This window comes from Mandrillus leucophaeus, unplaced genomic scaffold, assembly GCF_000951045.1.
Source record: "Mandrillus leucophaeus isolate KB7577 unplaced genomic scaffold, Mleu.le_1.0 Scaffold172, whole genome shotgun sequence".
Classification (NCBI taxonomy): domain Eukaryota; kingdom Metazoa; phylum Chordata; class Mammalia; order Primates; family Cercopithecidae; genus Mandrillus; species Mandrillus leucophaeus.
In genome coordinates this window covers 4,357,317-4,379,768 of record NW_012101721.1, presented here as the reverse complement: position 1 = coordinate 4,379,768, position 22,452 = coordinate 4,357,317, and the positions used below count along the sequence as shown (strand labels likewise).

The window sequence follows — 22,452 nt, the reverse complement described above, 5'->3', positions numbered from 1 at the left end:
TTTATTTTATTTTATTTTATTTTATTTTATTTTATTTTATTTTATTTTATTTTATTTTATTTTATTGCAACTATTGCAAAAGGGGTCGAATTCTTGATTTGATTCTCAGCTTGGTTGCTGTTGGTGTAAAGCAGAGCTGCTGATTTGTGTATATTAATTTTGTATCCTAAAACTTTGCTGAATTCATTTACCATTTCTAGGAGCTTTTGGGATAAGTCTTTACGGTTTTCTAGGTATACTATCTTATAATCAGCGACAGGAAGTAAAAAGATTTCCTCTTTACCGATTCAGGTGCCCTTTATTTCTTCCTTTTGTCCAACTGCTCCAGCTGGGACTTCCAGTACTATGTCGAAGAGAGGTGGTGAGAATGGGCATCCTTGTCTTGTTCCAGTTCTCAGAGGGAATGATTTCAACTTTTACCCATTCAATATTATGTTGGCTAGGGGTTTATTGTAGATAGCTTTTATTACCTTAAGGTATGTCCCTTCTATGCTGATTTTGCTGAGGGTTTTAATCATAATAGATGCTGGATTTTCTCAAATGCTTTTTCTGTGTCTACTGAGATGATCATGTGATTTTTGTTTTTAATTCTGTTTATATGTTGTATCACATTTATTGACTTACGTATGTTAAACCATCCCTGCATCCCTGGTATGAAACCCACTTGATCATGGTGGATAATCTTTTTGATATGCTGTTGGATTTGGTTAGCTAGTGAGGATTTTAGCATCTATGTTCATCAGGGATATTATTGGTCTGTAGTTTCCTTTTTTTGTTGTGTCCTTCCCTGGTTGTGGTATTAGGATGATACTGGCTTTACAGAATGATTTAGGGAGGATTCCCTCTTTCTCTATCTTTTGAGATAGTGTGAATAGGATTTGTATCAATTTTTCTTTGAATGTCTGACAGAATCAGCTGTGAATCTATCCTGAACTTTTTGTATTGGCAATTTTTTTATTACCATTTCAACCTCACTGTTTGTTACTGGTCTGTTCAGAGATTCTGTATCTTCCTGGTTTAATCTAGGAGGGTTGCATATTTTCAGGAATTTATCCCCTCTAGGTTTTCTAGTTTATGTGTTTAAAGGTGTTTATAGTAGCCTTGAATAGCCTTTTGTATTTCTGTGGTATCAGTTGTGATATCTCTGATTTTATTTCTAATTGAGCTTATTTGGATCTTCTCTCTTCTTAAGTTAATCTTGCTAATGGTCTATCAATTTTATATATCTTTTCAAAGAACCAGCTTTTTGTTTCATTTATTTTTGTATTATTTTTGTTTCAGTTTCATTTACTTCTGCTCTGATCTTCATTATTTATTTTCTTCTGCCAGATTTGGGTTTGGATTATTCTTGTTTCTCCAGTTCCATGAGATATGACATTAGTTTATCTATTTGTGCTCTTTCAGACTTTTTGATGCAGGCATTTAAGTTTATGAAATTTTCTCTTACCATTACTTTTGCTGTATCCCAGAGGTTTTGATAGCTTACATCACTATTATGGTTCAGTTCAAAGAATTTTTTAATTTCTATCTTGATTTTATTGTTGACTCAATGATCATTCAGGAGCAGGTTATTTAATTCCATGTATTTGCTTGGTTTTGAGGGTTCCTTTTGGAGTTTATTTCCAATTTTATCCCACTGCGGTCTGAGAGAGTACTTGATATACTTTCGATTTTCTTAAATGTACTGAGACTTGTTTTGTGGCCTATCATATGTTCTACTTTGGAGAATGTTCCATGTGCTAATGAATAGAATGTATATTCTTCAGTTGTTGGGTAGAATGTTCTGTAAATATCTGTTAAGTCCATTTGTTGTAGGGTATAGTTTAAGTCCATTATTTCTTGGTTGACTTTCTGTCTTGATGACCAGTCTAGTGCTGTCTGTGGAATGTTAAAGTTCCCCACTATTATTATGTTGCCATCTCTTTCATTTCTTTGGTCTATTAGTAATTGTATTGTAAATTTGGGAGCTCCAGTGTTAGATGCATATATATTTAGAATTCTGGTATTTTCCTGTTGAATTAGTTATTTTATCATTATATAATGTCCCTCTTTGTCTTTTTAATCTGCTGTTGCTTTAAGGTTTGTTTTGTCTGATACAAGAATAGCTGCTACTCCTTGCTTTTGGTGTCCATTTGCATGGAATATCTTTTTCCACCCCTTTACCTTAAGTTTATGTGAGTCCTTATGTGTTATTAACAGGTGACTTTCCTAAAGACAACAGAAACTTGGTTGGTGAATTCTTACCCATTCTTCCATTCCGTATGTTTTAAGTGGAGCATTCAGGCCATTTACATTCAATGTTAGTATTCAGGTATAAGATACTGTTCTATTCATTGTGCTACTTGTTGCCTGAATACCTTGATTTTTTTTTTTTTTTTCATTGTGTTATTGTATATAGGTCCTGGGAGAATTATGCTTTAAGGAGGTTCTATTTTGGTGCATTTTGATAACTTGTTTCAAGATTTAGAGCTCCTTTTAGTAGTTACTGTAGTGCTGGCTGATAGTGGCAAATTCTCTCAGCATTTGTCTGGAAAAGATTATCTTTTCTTAATTCATGAAGCCTAGTTTCACTGGATTCAAAATTCTTGGCTGATAATTTTTTTGTTTAAGGAGGCTAAAAATAGAACCCCAATCCCTTCTAGCTTGTAGGGTTTCTGCTGAGAAATCGGCTGTTAATCTGATAAGTTTTCTTTTATAGGTTACCTGATGCCTTTGCCTCACAGCTATTAAGATTTTTTCCCTTCCTCTTGACTTTAGATAACCTGATTACCATGTGCCTAGGCAATGATCTTTTTGTGATGAATTTCCCAGGTGTTCTTTGAGCTTCTTGTATTTGGATGTCTAGATCTCTAGCAAGGCCAGGGAAATTTTCCTCGATTAGTCCCTCTAATATATTTTCCAGACTTTTAAATTTCTCTTCTTCCTTGGGAATACCAATTATTCTTAGGTTTGGGTATTTAGTATAGTCCCAAACTTCTTGGTGGATTTGTTCATTTTTTTTAAATCCTTTTTTGTCTTTGATGGATTAATTCAAAAGCCTTGTCTTTTAGCTCTGAGGTTCTTTTTTCTGCTTGTTCAATTATATTGCTGAGACTTTCCAGTGCATTTTGCATTTCTCCAAGTGTATCCTTGATTTCCAGAAGTTGTGATTGTTTTTTATTTATACTATCTATTTCACTGAAGAATTTTCCTTTCATATTCTGTATCATGTTTTTAATTTAAGTTGGACTTCACCTTTCTCTGGTGCCTCCTTGATTAGCTTAATAATTGACCTTCTAAATTATTTTTCTTACAATTCAGAGATTTCTTCTTCGTTTAGATCCATTGGTGGTAAACTGGTATGATCTTTTGTGGGAGTTAAAGAATCTTGTTTTGTCGTATTACGAGAATTGGTTTTTGGGTTTCTTCTCATTTGGGTAGACATGTCAGAGGGAAGATCTGGGATTCAAGGGCTGCTATTCAGATTCTTTTGTCCCACAGGGTGCTCCCTTGATGTGGTTTAATCCTCCTTCCCCTAGGAATGGGGCTTCCTGAGAGCCAAACTGTAGTGATTGTTTTTGCTCTTCTGAGTCTCGCTACCCTGTGGAGCTCCTGGTCTCTGGGTTGGTACTGGAGAGTGTCTGCAAAGAATCCTGTGATGTGACCCATCTTCAAGTCTTGCAGCCTTGGATACCAGCACCTGCTCCAGCGGAGTTACCAGGGGAGTGAAGTGGACTCTGTGAGGGTCCTTAGTTGTGTTTTTATTTAGTGTGCTGGTTTTGTGTTGGTTGGCCTCCAGCCAGGAGGTGGCAGTTTCAAGAGCACATCAGCATCCTATAGGCAGGATGCAAACTTGCCCTAGGGACACAGTTTTTCAGCATCTCAGAGAGGTTGCAGTGGTGATCCTGTTCATTCAAAGGGTCTATGGATTCTCCTGACTTTCCTGGTATGTTCCTGTGGTAGTTACTGGAGCAAAAGTTCATGATGTGAGTTTCCACATGCTGCTCCGTCTGTCCAAGTGGGAGCTGCAAGCTAGTCGTGCCTCCTATCCACCATCTTAATCCAAGAAACTACGTAACACTTTGACTGTTCAAATAATTTTCAAAAACATCCCCTCATCTAAACCTATAATAAATTAGACATGATTAGCTTATTTAATTATACCAATTAAATCTCTTCTATCTTTATATCTACTCAATCTTGGTAACTATATCCTCATTTTATTTTGGGATTGCCTATTTGTTATCAGCACTGAAGTCAGTGGATCTGCATGAATCTGGAAAATTGCAACACCAGCTTGCTGTGGATTTGGATAGCAACATCAACATCCAGTGGCAAAAACATTGTTATCCCTTGGTAGGATCAATGACCTATTCAGTCAAAGAGATGGAGTACCTCACCCGTGCCATTGACAGAACTGGAGGAGAAAAAAATACTGTCATTGTTGTTTCCCTGGGCCAGCATTTCAGACCCTTTCCCATTGATGTTTTTATCCGAAGGGCCCTCAATGTCCACAAAGCCATTAAGCGTCTTCTTCTGAGAAGCCCAGACACTATGGTTATCATCAAAACAGAAAACATCAGGGAGATGTACAATGATGCAGAAAGATTTAGTGACTTTCATGGTTACATTCAATATCTCATCATAAAGGACATTTTCCAGGATCTTAATGTGAGTATCATTGATGCCTGGGATATAACAATTGCATATGGCACAAATGATGTACACCCACCTCAACATGTAGTAGGAAATCAGATTAATATATTGCTAAACTATATTTGTTAAATAACACAAAAGTCTGAAATTCATTCCCTTAAGTAAAAAAATTTATTGACTGTCTACTAGCAGGCTAGATGCTGTTTGGCTCTGAATTCCCAACTAGCAAGAGCAGAGAATCTACATTATGGCTGATCCATAAGCCACCAATTCAGCTAAATGAGATGTTTTTAATCTGGGCTTTCACTTAAAAGTAAAACTAAAAATACTCATGAAAAGAGTCTACCCTTCTTGATCAGAGCCATACCACTCTTCACCAATGGGAAGTCAAGATACCTATGGGTAAAAGTTCTCTCTGATGCATGAAAATTCAGAGTGATAAAGTAATTTTAAAATAAATATTTGGAGAAAGCAGTCCTGTTTGTTTATTTCTATCACTAAAGACAAGGTCTAGATGAATTTCCAAGTCAGAAGAGAAGTCTTGTGAGGCAATTCTCCCATAGTCATAGAGAGGATTCTAAGCAAGGACACGTGGGTCCTGAAAACCTCTAAATTTTCTCTCTCTGTAGGAACTCCTGATACTAGGCTCTAATCTGATTCTATAGTATTTTTCATCCAGGTTTATAGGATAACACAGGTAAAAGCACGGGGCATTAGAATTCAGGAAGTTTGTCTTTAGTCTTGTTGCTGTTGATCATTTGAAGACTTTGGAGGGTTGGGTGCAGTGGCTCACACCTGTAATCCTAGCACTTTGTGTTGCAAGACAATCAAAGACTGGAGAGGCCAAAAAAGGTTCAGAAGAGTTTATTAAATTAAGGTGATCACCGGCTCAGCCAGACATACCTCCAGAAAGTCTGAGCCCTGAACAAAGGACTTTTCCTACTTTTAAACACCTTCAGGCAGGAACCACGTGAGGCAGGAAGCGAGTTACAGAAGCAAGAAACAAAGGCAGCATTACAACATTTCTTACATCTTGAGAGAAACAGGTCTTTCAACCTAAACTTACCAGTCTTGTGACCCTGCAGCCATACAGGAAGGTAAGCAGGAACTCTCTGGGCCTGTAATAAACTTTGAGGAATGTGCAGTTGGGGAGTATAGATAAGGTCCACTGTCCACAGAGAGAAGACAGGCTGTTAATATTCCCTTTTAACTTGAGTGTGGGGTTGGGGGGGTCACCCTTTGCAGCAGCTTTAAGAGGATTTTAAAATTGCTAATACTACTATTATTAGGTTGTAGTTGATTCCATTAATTCCTTCTTCATTTGGAGGCTGAGGTGGAAGGGTCACTTGAGTCCAGGGGTTTGAGGCTGCAGTGACACACCCGTACACTACAGCCAGAGTGACAGCGTAAAACCCAGCCTCAAAAAACAACAACAAAAGACTGGATAAGTAACTTCAGCTCTCTGGCCCTCATGTGGTACTTTGGGTACTACCTTGAGGGGCAGGAGTCAGGAGAGGTACCCCATGGGGCAGAGTACTAGTTCCAATACTACTGCTTCAGCCAGAATATCAGTCACTCTTACCTATATGTATATGGAATCCTGGGTCAGCTTTTTGTCTGAAAAAATTCCGCGGCTTAAAACATGTTTGAGAGCTGCTATTGTCTGAAAACGATTATGTAGATAATCAATAACAATGGTTCCTATAATCTACATATGTAGGTTAACATTTTAATTACTCTCATTTGCATTTTAATAGGCCTTCCCAAGACTTGATCAAAAAAGAGGGTTGGATATGAGAATTTCAGTTGAAGAGAGCAATGTGATTAATGTCAAGCAGTTTGGTACCATATTCTTCCTTAATTTTGTACTCTTCACCGTGCCCCAGATACCACTGGGCCCCTGACCGAATAGACAGAATGGCAAGAGTAGCTGCATCTGGAAAAAAACAATTACAATAGGGCAGCTTAAATATGTTTATCCAGGTTTTTTCAGGGGGGGCAGGAGACAATACATTTTCTATTTATTTGCCAATAATCACAGTTCATAGTTCAATGCCCCATATACACTCAGATGGTCAAGATTTTTTTTAAAATCCCTACCATACGCTAGGAATTGTTCTAGTCTTTAGGTATACAGTCATCAAAAAGACAAAGATATCTCACCATCGAAGACTTTATATTCCAATAAAGGAAAAAGATAATAAACAAAAAAGACATAAAATGATTCCATAATTCATGATAAAGTCATATGAACAAAGCATATCACATCAGTGATAGTGTAATGGCATGGTGGTGATGGAGGTGACTAGATGTTTAGAAAAGTATCTCAGAAGAGAAGCATTGTAAGCAGGATAAAAAAGATAAAAAAAGGAGGCAGTCACGAGACAAAATGGAGGAAGACAGAGGCTTGAGAAGTTAGAGAAATAAGCAGGAGCTAGATCTTATGTGGCCTTATTACCTATGGCAAGGAGTTTAAATTTTATCCTAATTACAATGGGTGGGTAGTTGAAGGAGGAAGGAAGGGGAGAGGGAAAATAAGAAAGAGGGAATGAAAGAGAATAAGAGAGTGAAGAAAAGAGGGGGAAATAAAGGGAGGGGGAAGCAGTACCTTAACTCAAGCATCACTAGGGACTACTACAGCTGCTAAGATAAGAATGACCAAGGGTTGTGAAGCTCCAAGAATGGTAAAACAGCACCTGCTTTCTTTTATTAATACAGTGATTTTCCACTACCCCTTTCTACTTGAGGTAAGGATGGATAAAAGGCATTGAAGATCTTGCAAAAGGGGCAGAATGTTTAAAGGGAACACAGAGCACTATAATTTTAGCACAGAAACTGAAATTTGAATGTGACCCAAAGATTTTTTTTTAAGAAAAGGAAAAGAAGATATATATTTGTAATATGTGAACTCTAAGAGGGAATGTAAGCTCAGATAGAAAGCTACATTCAGAATGATGATTCTCAGAAGTTAGCACTTTCTAGCGGCAATCCATAAAGGTTTGATGGTTCTTCTGAAAACCAAACCAATATACACACAGAGTTAGCTATGGCAATGTCTGTGTGATGTTTTATATCTTTATTTCCTGTCTGAGATGATTGGCCAGTATATATATATGGCAAGTACAAGTTGCTCTTCCAACAGAGGGAAAAAGTAAAAATGACTGACATATAGCCCTTGGAGCTGAATGGATTCTTCAACATTTTGGATAAATACTCCACAAAGAAAAAAATTGTAAAAATGTCCAAGGGAAACTATTAATAAGAGGCAAGCATATTAAAGAATATACTGAAAAGAAACTGACAAGGTGAGGTATTTTTTTTTCAAGAGAGGGTATTTAAAAAGATAAAAAGTATATTCTAAGTACCAGTTTGTGTTGAATTCTTGCAGTTATAATCTTTCCCATCATTGTAACTAACAGTCTGGGTCCAATGAGGAGGTAGAAACCACCCAGTGGGCCAAACAGGGGAAGTTTGATATAAAGAATTACTAAACGCTGATAAATGAGTGACTATCAGATAAAAGAAATCTCTATGTGGTATGCCTAAGGCTGAGGGACAGTGTCCAAAAGGAACTTGGAAGAAGGTCCCTCCCCAAGGCTGCGGTTCAGCCTTATTGGGAAATGTATAACAGAGAAGATCGTTGGTTTTCCCAGGCTAGAGCTGGTCTGCAGTTGCTGGACAAGCAGAAGGGAATCCTCCGTAGTCCAGACAGGGTGCAGGCAACCAGGAACCAGGGGTGTGGACAAGTGGGTGAGGGCCCAGGACAAAGATGAGCTGTGCAGGGGGCCTGCATGGGGAATCGAGTGCCCATGCAAGCAGTAGGCCTTCACAGACAGGGAGTGCTGGGGTGCTGTAGCTAATGTGGAAGGCCAGGAAAGGTTATTGCCAGGCCAGGATAAGGCTGCAAGGTTGCCAAAAGATTGCTTATTCTGGGAACATGGCTGGGGAAGAGCCCCACTGGATGGCCCCATACCAAAAACACTAGCCCACTGCACCGCCACCAGAAACAGCAGGAGAGTTCCTTCTTTCTGCAATGCCCCTCCAAAGTCCTCTGCTGAGAAAGGTTAGCAATGTGCTCACTATACAGGAGGGTGCTCAAGGGAATTCTGTCCATGATTGCAGAGAATGTATAGAAGGCCACATTTGGAGTCAAGAGGCAATAAATCATTAACTGACACAGTCATCAACCCAATCCTTTCTACTGGGTCATTTATTTACGAAACAAATAGACTGCTCTCTAATAGTTTGCATCTTAGAAAAGAAAACATAAATTTAAATATATATATATGTATGTATAGAGAATATAAATATTCTCCATGTGCGTGCAAATATGCTATATATACAGAGACAGAGAGACAGAGAGAGAGATCCCCTGATACTGTATGTTTCTCTTGAGGTATGGCCACATATCTTCTCCCCTTTTCATAAAACCTTCTTGAAAACATGGTCCATATGTTTTTGTCCTTGCTACCTCCTATTGTCTGTTACAACACATTCCAGTTGGGCTTACGTTCTAAATCACTCCTGCCAAGGGTACTGATGGCCTTTGTGTTGTCAAATCCAATGGCTACTTCTTTGTCTTCATCTAACTCAGTCTCTCAGTAGTGTTTGACCCAATTGACTGTGCCTTCTTTATTCACTCACTCACTTTCCTTTGTTTCTGTGCCACAAATTTATCTGTGTTTTCCTCCTGCTTCCTTGGTCACTCCTTCCCATTTTCCTTGGCCAATCCCCACTCTGCTGCTTGGCCTCTAAAGTTGGAGTACCCTGGGGTTCATTCCTAGGCATCTACTTTGCTCTATCTATATGCTAATTTGCGGTGATATCCACTCCCTGGCTTAAATACCACCTCTGATTTCCGTAACTTCTAGGTATTTGTCTCCAGCTCTGCTTTCTCCATTGCGCTTAAGACTTGCATATCTAATTGCCTACTTAATTTCCCATTTACCTATCTAAGAGGCATCTCAAACTCAATATGATCAAAAGTAGAACTCTTGATTTATATTCCAAAATGCATTTGTCCCTAGTTTTCTCCAGTTCAGAAATGTTTCCAAGATTCATACAGGCAGTCATAAATTGTCGTTGATTCATCTACTTCTCTCATTCCTCTCAAAGTTCTGCCATATTTTTTTAGAATATATGTGGAGAATCTTTCTCCTCTTCTCTATCACCATTGCTACCATCTTAGTCTAAACTATGTCACCTCTTTCCTGTACTCAGGCAATAACTGATCGAATACATGTGGAGAATCTTTCTCCTCTTCTCTATCACCATTGCTACCATCTTAGTCTAAACTATGTCACCTCTTTCCTGTACTCAGGCAATAACTGATCTTTTGCTCATAATCTTGAAACTTCTACAACCCATTCTTCACCCAGTAGCCAGACTGAGCTTTTTAAACTGTAAATGAGATCCATTTGACATCCCTATATAAAATCCTGTAATGGTTTCCAAACTCCTTTCCATGATCTGTAAGGATGAGTCTTTCTTGTCACTTAAATCTCAGATAAGTTTTCCTGACCACACAATCTAAAACTAGATCACTCCATCTCCCTATTATTCTTAATTACTTCACTGTTTCCTTTTCATGAGTGTATGTATCACTATCCAAAAAATTTCATTAATCTAGTTGTATATATTATTTTTACCTGTTCTACTCACAGTAAACTCTAGGTTCTCTAACAGTAAGGACCGTGTATTTGTTCACTAGGTGCCTTGTTCACAGCACCAGGAATTATGTCTAGTATATGTTAAAGATTCAGTCTATAGCTAACAAACAAAATACAATGATTCATTTTACATTTGCCAGGGAGTAAGTGGAATGTAACAAGCACCTATTTAAACAGATGGTTTTGTGTAAAAAGGGCTTTTTTACACAAATAAAGACATGTTCTCTGCTATAGGAGAATATATCCAAAATATGACAGAGAGGCCCCAAAGTTCATCAAGCCTGCAAAAGTGCCCCACAAAAAAGAATTCTCAATCACCCACCAGTTCTCTGCATGGTGTCCACTGACAATGTGTTCTCTTGTTTGGAGTTGTCGCGAGACTTCAGATTTTCTGAGGAAAGCCTATCCATAGAGTCACTTGGGGTATTTTTACACTATGACTTCAAGGACCACAGCTGTTTCAGAACTAAGGGGTTTTCTATTCCCAAGGGTCACCAGTAACACGGAGAGAGAAGGAATCTCAAAGAATACCTGAGAAACACCAGTTAACAAAGGCTGTGGAATTATCTAATTGTCATCTAACTGTTGCCTCTTCAAATCTACACCCCAAGATAAGCCAATTGACAAGGAAAACAGATTGATGAAAATACATGTGTTCACAGACAAGAAACAAACAAGTTTTACACAGCCACAAGAGCCAGTTAAGAACTCACAGGTACTTTTCCAGCCACCCAGATAGGAAAGATCATTAAAACAGGTGCAAAAGCAAAACTATGGAGACTGCCCTTCTCTATCTCTAATCTTGCCAGTGATCAGTGGAGGGCAGGGAAGAAGAAAGCAAAAGAAATTAGAAAGGCTGTGTCTGCCGAGGGGTTCTCCCAAGTCAGAGAAAGAGAAGAAAAGGGAGAGAGCTCAGAAGAAAGTGTAGGAAACAAACAAAAAAAAAACTGATAGTGAGAGCCTTTCTTACTGACAAGGATAGGCTGGTTTTGATGGTGAGACAGCATCAAGATAAAATATTTCTCTAATAACTGACCAGCAAAAGTCCCCAGTGCTCTGTGGAAAGCAAGCACGGATACAGTCACTCAACCTAACATCTAGTTGGGGAGAGGAAGAAGGACATCAAAAATACCTGTTTACAGCTGATATTTCTTTGCCTTGTTTTATGTATGACATTGTTTGGGTGGGAAATGTATGAATATGTCACAGGAATTCAAAATATGGGAAAGATCATTGTGGTCTAGAGTCATGCTGGAAAGTTTCCTGTAGAGATTGCCCCTGAGTCGGGGATTCACTGACTATAGAGTCTAGATTGGTGCAGGGGCAGGCCATCCCAGGTGGGCAGCAGGATGAGCCATAAACAAAGCCAGAAAAGCAGGAAGAATTCCTTTTTAATTTGTATCTTTGAATATGTGTGTATCCATGTATTGTGCTTTGTATGTGTATTTTTAATTTACATAAAAATGTTGTGATAAAGATTTATAATGTTTCTTTCTTTCTTCACTTAGAGCTGTTTTAACGAGCCCTTCATGTTACAGATAAATCTAGTGAGTTGCATCTATCTGCTGGATAGTGTCCCACAATACACATCCACTACTTGTTTCTTAACCATTTCATAGTAATACATATTAAAGTCTATTTAATTCCCTACAACTACACCTATATATATAATCAACTGAAGACAAACTTTGTATGTGATTCTTTATGGACCTGACTGAGAAGTCCCCTGTGATGTATCCAGATTGAATTGCTTGGACATAGGGCATAGATAAACACAAACTAACAAAAATATTGCCATTCTGCTTTCAAAACGATCATGTTAATTTGGACTCTTACATAGTACAAGAGTTATGTATAAATAGCCAATCTATATTATGACCTAGTTCAGCTGGAGTCAGTAACAGGAGGATTGTTTAGCTTTAGAAAATATACTAATGTAATACATCATATTTAAACATAAAAGTTTAAAAATTCATATAATTACCTCAATGAATCAGAAAAGGCCTTTGTCAATAACTCAACTTCCATTAGTAATAGAAACACTTCACAAACTTTTTCGTAAAAGAGAACTTCCTCAATCTAATAAAAGGCATTAAGAAAAGCAAATATCATAAATCCAACATCATATATTTAATCACACGTAGTAAAATGTTGAAACTAGCAATGAAAACAAGGCAAACGTATCCAATATGGCCACTTCTAATCATCTTTGTTCTCTATGTGTGACTATATAAAAGCACTATTAAAATGAAACACTTATATTTCTACATATCAGCCACAGACATTTGTTTGGAAAATGAAAAAAAATAAAAACATATAGAACGTGCATATATATATGTGTGTATATACATACACACATAAACACATATACATAGATGGGTGTATAGTTTATATTTATAATTATAAATACAATTTATGTTTCCCAAAATAGCAGACTCGCTTATAATCTCCTTTTGAGAGCAACTAGAAAAGCTAGAGAATGTTATATTTGATCTGTTAAGCATCACAGAGCAACTGGGGCAGTGAGAAGTTGAGAGATCTAGAATCTAGAGAGAAAGCAAGAGAGGAACAAAGGGCAGTTATGGAAATAGAAGGAAAATTAGGTAACATATTCAAAGTGCTGATGCTCTTAACTACCAAAAACAAAAACAAATAAATAACACTTGTCAATCTAGAATTGTATAGCCAGCAAAAGTAACCCTCAAAATGAAAGCAAAATAAGATTTTTAAAAATGTAACCTTGAGAATTTGTCACTAGAAGATGTCTTACAGAATATTAAAGATAGTTCTTGAAGCAGGAGATAAATTCTCCCAAATGACAGTAGAGAAAGGCAAAGAAGAATGAAAAAGAAGGAAACTAAATGTACAAATCTAAATGAACAAGGGTTTTATATATATATATACACACACACACACACACACATATAATAATATATAATATATTGTGGTGTTTTAAATATTCCTAGAATTAAACCAGTCAGTGGTGAGTGCCTATAGTCCCAGCTACATGGGAGGCTAAGGTAGGAGGATCACTTGAGCCCGGGAGTTCCAGTCCAACCTAGTCAACATATTTCTTTTCCATCTCTAAAAGAAATAAAATAAAATAAAATAAATAGTTCTAGAACTAAAATGCCTGACAATAGCAAGAAAATGTGAAGGAGTTAAATGTAAATGGAGTACAGTTTTCTAAGGTCCCTCATTTCCTAATGATTAGTAAAAGTACCAATTTATATTAGACTTCATTAAGTCAAAGATGCATATTGAAATTTCCAAAATAGAGTAGAAATTGTTAAAGTAGTTTGTATAACAAGCTAAATGAGAGTGGAAATAGAATAATTTTAGAATTTTTGATTAATACACAAGAAGTCAAAAAGGGGCTGGGCATGGTAGCTCACGCCTGTAATCCCAGAACTTTGGGAGGCCGAGGCATGCAGATTATTTGAGGTCAGGAGTTCGAGACGAGCCTGGCCAACATGGTGAAACCCTAGCTCTACTAAAACTACAAAAAAATTGGCCAGGTATGATGGCTCATGTCTGTAATCCCAGCTACTCAGGAGGCTGAGGCACTATAATCACTTGAACTGGGAGACAGAGGTTGCAGTGAGCCAAGATAGCGCCACTGCACTCCAATTTGGGCAGCAGAGTGAGACTCTGTCTCAAAAAAAGTCAAAAAGGGAGAAAATGGAATAGAGAAGTTGGGACAAACAAAAACCAAATAGTAAGATAAAATTACATTGATATATCAATGATAATATGAAATATAAATGGACTAGGAAGTTCCAGCTGCAAAAAAATGGCAGAGTGGCTTAGATGAGACTAATATTTCTCATAGAACAGTATTAAACTCTGGAAAAAATACATTTTAAAAAATGATATGAAAGCACTAGAAAAAGGCCAACAACTGGCAGAAACTGGAGCGAATTTGACACTTAAAAGTAGCAAATTATGCTGCCTGGGAGTCAGCTTTAAGGACTTTTATCCTGACAATATACCTCAGTGTATATTGTGCAAAGCAACTTGAATTCAAGGAGAAAACTGCAGATTTGCAGCCTGTAGATGTCATAGGATGGAGTTCAAGGCAATTGACCAGGGAAATTCCAGGAGAAAGGCCTTAGAAGCAGCAGCCCCCAAATCTACTCTCATATCTTTGACTGATCCCTGAGCTCTGTGTACCCAAGGAAGACTCCACAAAGTGTAGCACAGAACAACAGATGGATGAATGGAGATTTCATCTGTTGCTCACTGAAGGAGGAAACAGAGTTTGTAGGTTTCGAGTTCCAGTAAAAGAGAGGAGCGTGGTAAAAAGCCCAGGCTTTTCAAGACCCACCTTAAAGTACATAAAACCAAGTCTCCATAAATTCAAACCGAGAGGTATAAACTGTTTTCATGAATTGGAAAACTCAATATTGTTACTACAGCAATTCTCCCCAAATTTACCTACAGATTAAGAGCAATAAATTCCAGTAGGCTTTTTATAGAGTTGTCAAAAGTTAAACATTTACTTACCATATGGCCCTGTTATTCCACCCTTGGGTATTTACCAAAAAGAAATTAAAACATTTGTCCGTATGGAGAACCATATATGAATATTCAGAGCAGCTCTGTTCACAATAGCCCCAATCTTGAAACAACCCAAATATTTATCCAATGAGGAATAGATAAAATATTATGAGATATTGCTCAATAATGAAAAGGAACAAACTACTGATTAATGCAACATCGATGAATCTTCAAAAACATAATCCTAAATCCAAGAAGCCAGATACAAAAGAGTACATTCTACATGGTTCTATTGATGTGAAACTCTAGAAAAACAAATCTAACCTGTAGTGCCAGAAACTAAATCCGTGATTGTCCGGGGCCAGAAACACGTTAGGCATGGGCAGAAGGGCATGCACAGGAGGAGGACAGAATTGACTAAGAAATGGAACTTTGGGGTGGTAGTAATATTCTACTTATTGATTGTGGCGGGTACACTGGTGTCTACATTTGCCAACATTCATACAACACTGCGCTTAAAACGCATGTATTCTTGGCTGGGTGCGGTGGCTCACGCCTATAATTCCAGCACTTTGGGAGGCCAAGGAGGGCAGATCACAAGGTCAGGAAATCGAGACCATCCTGGCCAACATGGTGAAATCCCGTCTCTACTAAAATACAAAAAATTAGCCGGGCATGGTGACACGTGCCTGGAGTCCCAGCTACTCAGGAGACTGAGGCAGGAGAATCACTTGAACCCGGGAGGCATAGGTTGCAGTGAGCCGAGATCTCACCACTGCACTCCAGCCTGGGCAACAGGGCAAGACTCCATCTCAAAATAATAATAATAATAATAATAATAATAATAATAATAATAATAATGTATTCTTATTACATGTAAATTATACCTCAGTAATGCTATAAAAACAAAGCTGAAATAATTCCCAGTTAATGCCCCAGCAATACCTATACCAGACTGCAACAGTGATGACAAAAAAAGAACCACAAATCGAAGAGATACTTAATAGGTTAATAGGTAGATGTAGACAGGCTGGACTGCCATCAAAAAAAAAAAAAGGACTCCCAAAATGCAATGACTTAAATAAGAAAACAAGATAGGGATTTATGTCTCATGTAACCATCTAGTTAGGGTGTGCACCTTGAAGCCAGACATCAAGCTCTGCTATCCTCTGCCAGTGGTCTTATTCTAGGGTTGGCAGGCCCACAAATGGGCCCATGGACAGAATTTAGGAGGCCTGTGAACCTGAGAGGGAAAAAAATTACATCTTTATTTTCACTAGCTTCTAAATGAAGTTTAGCAATCTCTTCAATGATGAATAGTGACAACAAATCACAGTAGTATTAGCAATGCCTGTGGCTTAGTCAAGCAAGTTGAAATTACAGATATTTTCATATCATAATACAGTTAATAAAGAATCTTGAAATATCACTCATAATTATTGCTTCGAAATTACTGTAACTATAAGACCTGGCTGCTAAATTTTGTTATTTAGTGTGTTAATAAAAAATTGCCATATGACTATATAACACATTAGGTTATTTAAAATGTTGATAATTGTACCTCAGTATAATTGGCCTTAGTTGTAACTCTATACATTTTATTTTATGCATTTGGAAAAGAGGTCATAGGACTGCAAAGGGCCCAAGTCACAAAGAAAAAAATTTTTAAGAACCCCCTGTTCTGGGATATTGTCATCACCTCTGTGGTCTAAGCTAGGCTGCTGCCCCCTCTATTTTACACAAATAGTAAGAGGAAAGAGAACCTGGAGGAGGTATGACACACATGGCCTCTGTTCACGTACCAGAGAACTCAGTGTCCTGGCCACACTCAAATACAACCGAGGCCAGGAAAGGTTGTGTATCTCAGCTAACATATGCCCAGCTACAAGTTTTATTACAACTGATGAAAGAGACAACTAGCAGGCTCTGTACATTGATTCAATCCTGTCTGAGGATGACCATATAGAAGCTTAAGGAGAGGAGACACAGTGAGTCAAACACAGTGGCCAAGTTTCTGATTTGGGACACCATTCACAAAGACGGGGAGAAGAGGAAGCAGGAGACATTTAGAAGAAGAAAATTGGACAAGTTGACATTCCAATTGGACAAGTTGACTGAGATTCCTACGAGCAGGGGTCTACTGACAAACCTGCTCTCCCAGAAAACAAAAACAAACATCCTGTTTACAGCCTTTGATGATTTCCATGACGCAAATGTACCCATCCTGGCCTATTTCAAGCTACCAAGATGATGTCACTGAATAAGCAGTTGGAAAGAAATGTGCATGAACAGGCTTTCATAAGCTAGCAAAGGCTGGGTTCAGCTCACCTCCACCAGTGAGGATTTCCAAGTGGAGACTTCTTAAAGACACTGGGATATGCAGAGCTCAAGCTGAGGAGTAGAATCCAAGTGAGACACTGATTTTGGAATAAATGAGATTATCTGGCCATAGGATTCTAAGAAAAATTCTGATTTGCAGTTACTTATGGCTTAGACAAATGTGATCTTGATTAAGGGTTCCAAGTAGAAAATAGATGCAAAAATAAGTATGGTATAGAGGATGGGGTTAATAAATTTCCAAAACTCTGCCATCAGTAAAATTCCTTCTGACAAAGAAGCTCTCTGGCCACTCTCAAAGGAGCCAACTCTAACCAAGGTTGGTAGTGTCTCAGTGGAAATGTCAGACCAGGGATATGAACCACAGAACTGCTTGGCTGTCAGGACTGGAATCTTGTGACATATCAGCAATCCAAAGTAGGTGGATTCAGCCTGAGGTGATTCTCCTCTCGAATGAGGGACTCTCTGAAGGAATCTCCTCTAGAATGTCTATCAGTCTAATGAAGGCACAGACGCATAAGGAGATACAACAGTGTAGCACATATTATTACAAAGGTACGCATATGAGACTATAAGAGCACAAAGGAATAAATTATCAACGAAAACGATGGAGGAAAGAACAGTTGGCATTACTTTTTCCCTTGTAACATGTTTCTGGGTGTTAAGTCATAGTTAGAAAGTTTTTCCCGCTCAAAGATTATACAGGTATTCATCCACATTTTCTCATTTTTTTTACTTGTAAAGTTACATTGTCTATAAATATCTGATCTACTTGGAATTTATCCTGTTGAATGGTATAAGATATCAATCTCATATAACTTTTTCCATATGGCTCTCCGACTATCCTAATCCTCTTATTAAAAATTCCATCCTATACCCTCACTGATTTTTAGTGCGGCCTCCATAGCATACTAAATATGTATATATAATGAGGTCTATTTCTGATTTTCAATTCTGTTACATTGTCTTTTTATTCATGCATCAATACCATCCTACTTTAATTATAAAGATTTTTACAAGTAAGTTTTAATATCTAGTAGAGTTAATCCTACCCACACCCAACACTTTTGGCTTTTCTATTCCCCATACATTTTGTAACCATTCTCTCTATTTATCCTTTCAAGTGAGCTTTCTAACTGGCCTGTCTGGCCCAAAAGATAGTTAGGACATTGTTATTGTGATTGTATTAAATGTATAAGTTAACTTTGGAAGACTAAACAAGATCCTTATGATGTTTTTTCTATCCAAGGACATGGTTTCCTTTATATTTGTTCAATTTTGTTTTCTTCAGTAGTGTTTTGCGAGTTTTCCTCATATAAATCTTGGATACTTGTGCTAAATGTATACTTAAGTATTTTATTATCATTTTGCTGCCATATATTGGATTGTCCCTTCCATTTTAGCTTCTCTCTGTTTTTTGTCTATATACACAAAAGCTATTGATTTTTTTATATATTAATTTTATTTCCCACTATTTTGCTAAATTATTTTATTATTTGTAGTCATTTCTCCATTGATAATTTGGGGTTTTTCAGATAAATAATCATTGCATCTGAAAATAAAGATTATTTTATTTCCTTTTCAATTCCAGTGTCTCAAATTGCTTTCTCTTCTCTAACTACATTAGCTAACACCTCCATCCCAATGTTCAATGTAATGACTATCTCATTACATTGGCATCCTTGTCTTGTTCCTGATTTTGGTGACAAAGCCTTTAGTGTTTCCCTTAGGTAAAATGCAAGCTTTTGAGTTAAAGTATATATTTTATGTGTAGAGGAAATCCATAAATTTCTTTTTGTTGTGTTTTTCAACATGAATTAGGACTCCCAGGCTGGAGTGCAGTAGCACTATCTCAGCTCACTGCAACTTCTGCCTCCCAGGTTCAAGTGATCCTCCTGCCTCAGCCTCCTGAGTAGCTGGGATTACAGACATGCACCAGCACACCCGGCTAATTTTTATATTTTTTGGTAGGATGGGGTTTCACCACGTTGACCAGGCTAGTCTCAAACTCCTAACCTCAAGTGATCCGCCTGCCTCAGCCTCCCAAAGTGCTGGGATTACAGGCGTGAGCCACTGCACCCAGCCAACATTACATTTCATTGTTACTTCTCTTTAGGCTTTCCTTGTTTTTGATGACATTGACAGTTTTAAGGAACAGTAGTCTGGTATTTTGTAGACTCTCCTTCCATGTTCATTTGTGTGTTGTTTTTCTCATGGTTAAAAAGAGTTCATGGGTTTAGGGAAGGAAGAGCACAGAGCTAAGTGGTCTTCCACTCATCACATCACATCAAGGATGCATGCCGTCAATATGACATCACTGATGATGTCAATCTTGATCACTTGGCTGAGCTGATGTTCGTCAGGTTTCTCCACAGTAAGATTACTCTTCCTTCTGCCCCACCCTGCTCTTTACTGTACTCTTCCTAAAGAGGTCACTAGTTCAATTCCACACTTAAAGATTGGGCAGTTCTGTTCCATCTCCTTGAGTGGGAAGAATCTGCATACATTATCTGGAATTCTTCTGTACAAGAGATTTGCCTGTTATCCCTCACATATTTGTTTATTCAATAATTCATTTACATCAGTGTGAATTCATAGATATTTATTTCATACTTTGAGACATAATCCAACAGTACATTATTTTGTTACTCAAACTGTTCTACTTTGGCCATTAGCTCTTTCCATTGGTTCCTGTGTTCCTTTGTTTGTTTGCTTCTTTTGAGCATTTCTTGCTTTCTGACACTATAAGATGCTTTAGGCTCATCTTGTATATTCCCTACCCCAACCCTAGAATCAGCCATTTATCCAAGGAGCCCTGATTCCTTTTACTGGAGAATGGTATTGGAAACAAAGATCTAGACACTGGCTTTGTTTGTTACGATTGGGGTGTCTTTGCTTCTAGGCCCTCTCAGAAGACTGTGCTCAGAAATACTGGCCAGGCATGGTGCCCCATGCCTATAATCCTAGCACTTTGGGGGGTTGAGATGGGAGGACTGTTTGAGACCAGGAATTTGAGATCAGTCTGGTCAACATAGCAAGACCCCATCTCTAAAAAAAAGAAAAGAAAAAGAAAAAAAAGAAATATATGTATGATACTAGCCAGTAATACATGCATATCTATAATTATACATAAAATATGTTTCAATCTATATTAAGCTAAACATGGGCTCATACTGATATTTCTCTCATCCATCACTACACAGTTCACACACTAGTCTTCACCTACCACATCGATAATGAGGAATCTGGTTCCCACCACCTGTCATCTATTTATTTATTTATGTGTTCACCCCCCAGCATACACACACAATGGTTTCAGAACTGTTAACTGAGAGTACAGTGTTTATAAGCAGTTCTTTTTGTCTTTCGTCTTACAGACTCTATTAATTTCCAAAGCAGCTTAGGTCAGCAGCTTTCTCCAGCAAGGTTATGTCATACATTTGTAATACAGTTAAATTTGTAATACAGTTAAAACACTGTGTTCTACCCTTTAGTCCCTCAATCCCCTAATTGATTTTTTTATCTTGCATACATTAAGATTCACTCACCCAGGGACAGTGGCTCACGCCTGCAATCTCAGCACTTTGGGAGGCCAAGGTGGGTGGATCGCGAAGTCAAGATATCGAGACCATCCTGGTCAACATGGTGAAACTCCGTCTCTATTTAAAAAATACAAAAATTAGCTGGCGTGGTGGTGCACCCCTGTAGTCTCAGCTACTTGGGAGAGTGAGGTAGGAGAATTGCTTCAACACAGAAGGCGGAGGTTACAGTGAACCGAGATCACGCCACTGCTCTCCAGCCTGGCGACAGAGCAAGACTCTGTCTTAAAACAAACAAACAAACAAACAAAAAAAGATCCACTCTTTTGTGTTATAAGATTCAAAGAACTTCTGCAGTTTCATGTATACACAACAGTATCATACACAGTAATTTCACTGACCTAAAAAGTCCCCCTATTCAACTCTCTCCCCTCCCCAAACTTCTGGCAACCATTGATTAGTTTTTGATCTCTATAGAACCACCTTTTTCCAGAATGTCATAGTAATGCAATCATACAGTGCATAGCCTTTTCAGATGGGCTTCTTTCTCTTAGTATTATGCATTTAAGATTCACCTACATTGTTGCATGAATTGATAGCTCATTTTTCTTATTGCTAAATATTATCCCACTATATCAATGTACTACAATGTACCTATATTCACCTATGGAAGACCTCTTGGTTGCTTCCAGTTTTGGGCAACTATGATCAAAGCTGCTATAAACATTCATGTGCAGGTATTTGTGTGGACATAAGCATTCAAATCAACTGGATACGTACACAGGGAAAAATTGCTATATTGAATGGTAAGACTATGTTTAGCTTTATAGGATATTATCAAAGTGTCTTTCAAAGTAGCTGTGCCATTTTGGATTCCCCCCAGCAATGAGTGAGAATCCTACTGCTCTACATTCTCACCAGCAACTGGTATTGTCAGGTTTTTTATTTTTTAGTTTTAGCCATTCTAATTGATATGTAATAGTATTTCATTGCTGTTTTGTCTCCCTGACAAATAAAATTGAGTGTCTTTTTTATATATTTAGTTATAATTTGTGTATCTTCTTTAGTGAGGTGTCCATTCAGATCTTTTGCACATTTTAAAATTGTTTTGTCCTATTGTTGAGTTTTAAGAGTTCTTTGTATATTCTGGGTGAAGTCCTTTACCAGATCAGTGCTTTGAAAATATATTCTCACCCTCTATGGCTTATCTCTGCATCCTCTTAACAGTGTCTTTCATAGGGCAGAAGCTTTAATTTTTAGTAAAAGCTAACTTACCAGTATTTCTTTCATGGATTGTGCTTTTTATATTATTTCTAAAACCTCATCAACAGCTCAAGTTCACATAGATTTTCATGCATGTTTTCTTCCAGAAATTTTAGATTTTATATTTAGGTCTGTGATCCATTTAGAGTTAACTTTTCTGTCAATTGTGAGATCTGTGTCTAGGCTCATTTTTTTAGTATGAACATCTAATTGTTCCAGTACTATTTGTTGAAAAGACTCATTTTTCCATTAAATTGCCTTTGTGCCTTTGTCAAAAATCAGTTGATAATATTTGTATATGTTTATTTATTGGCTACTATGTTCACTTGATTAATGTGTTCATTCTTTCACCAATACTGCATTGTCTTGATAACGGCAGCTTTGCAGTAAGCCTTGAAGTGGGACAATGAGATTCTTCCAATTTTGTTCTTCTTTCTCAGAATTGGGTTAGTTATTTTGCTTCCTTTACCTTTCCATATAAAATTTCAGTCAGTTTGTTGATGGCTACA

At 37.6% G+C, this 22,452-nt stretch overlaps 1 protein-coding gene across 2 annotated transcripts in view; it reads left to right on the top strand.

Annotated features, from left to right (window-relative positions):
• LOC105537441 (NXPE family member 4) overlaps positions 1 to 22,452 on the top strand; it is a 58,948-nt gene that overhangs the window by 20,160 nt on the left and 16,336 nt on the right. Inside the window, exon 6 of one of the 2 annotated variants that reach the window (XM_011977048.1) lies at positions 4,229 to 5,109. The exons of the other annotated variant lie outside the window; for it this stretch is intronic. Coding sequence (XP_011832438.1) covers positions 4,229 to 4,764 — 536 coding nt within the window. The 3' untranslated portion in view covers positions 4,765 to 5,109. Of the gene's footprint in view, positions 1 to 4,228; positions 5,110 to 22,452 lie in introns of those variants that run through there. 2 annotated transcript variants of the gene reach the window in all.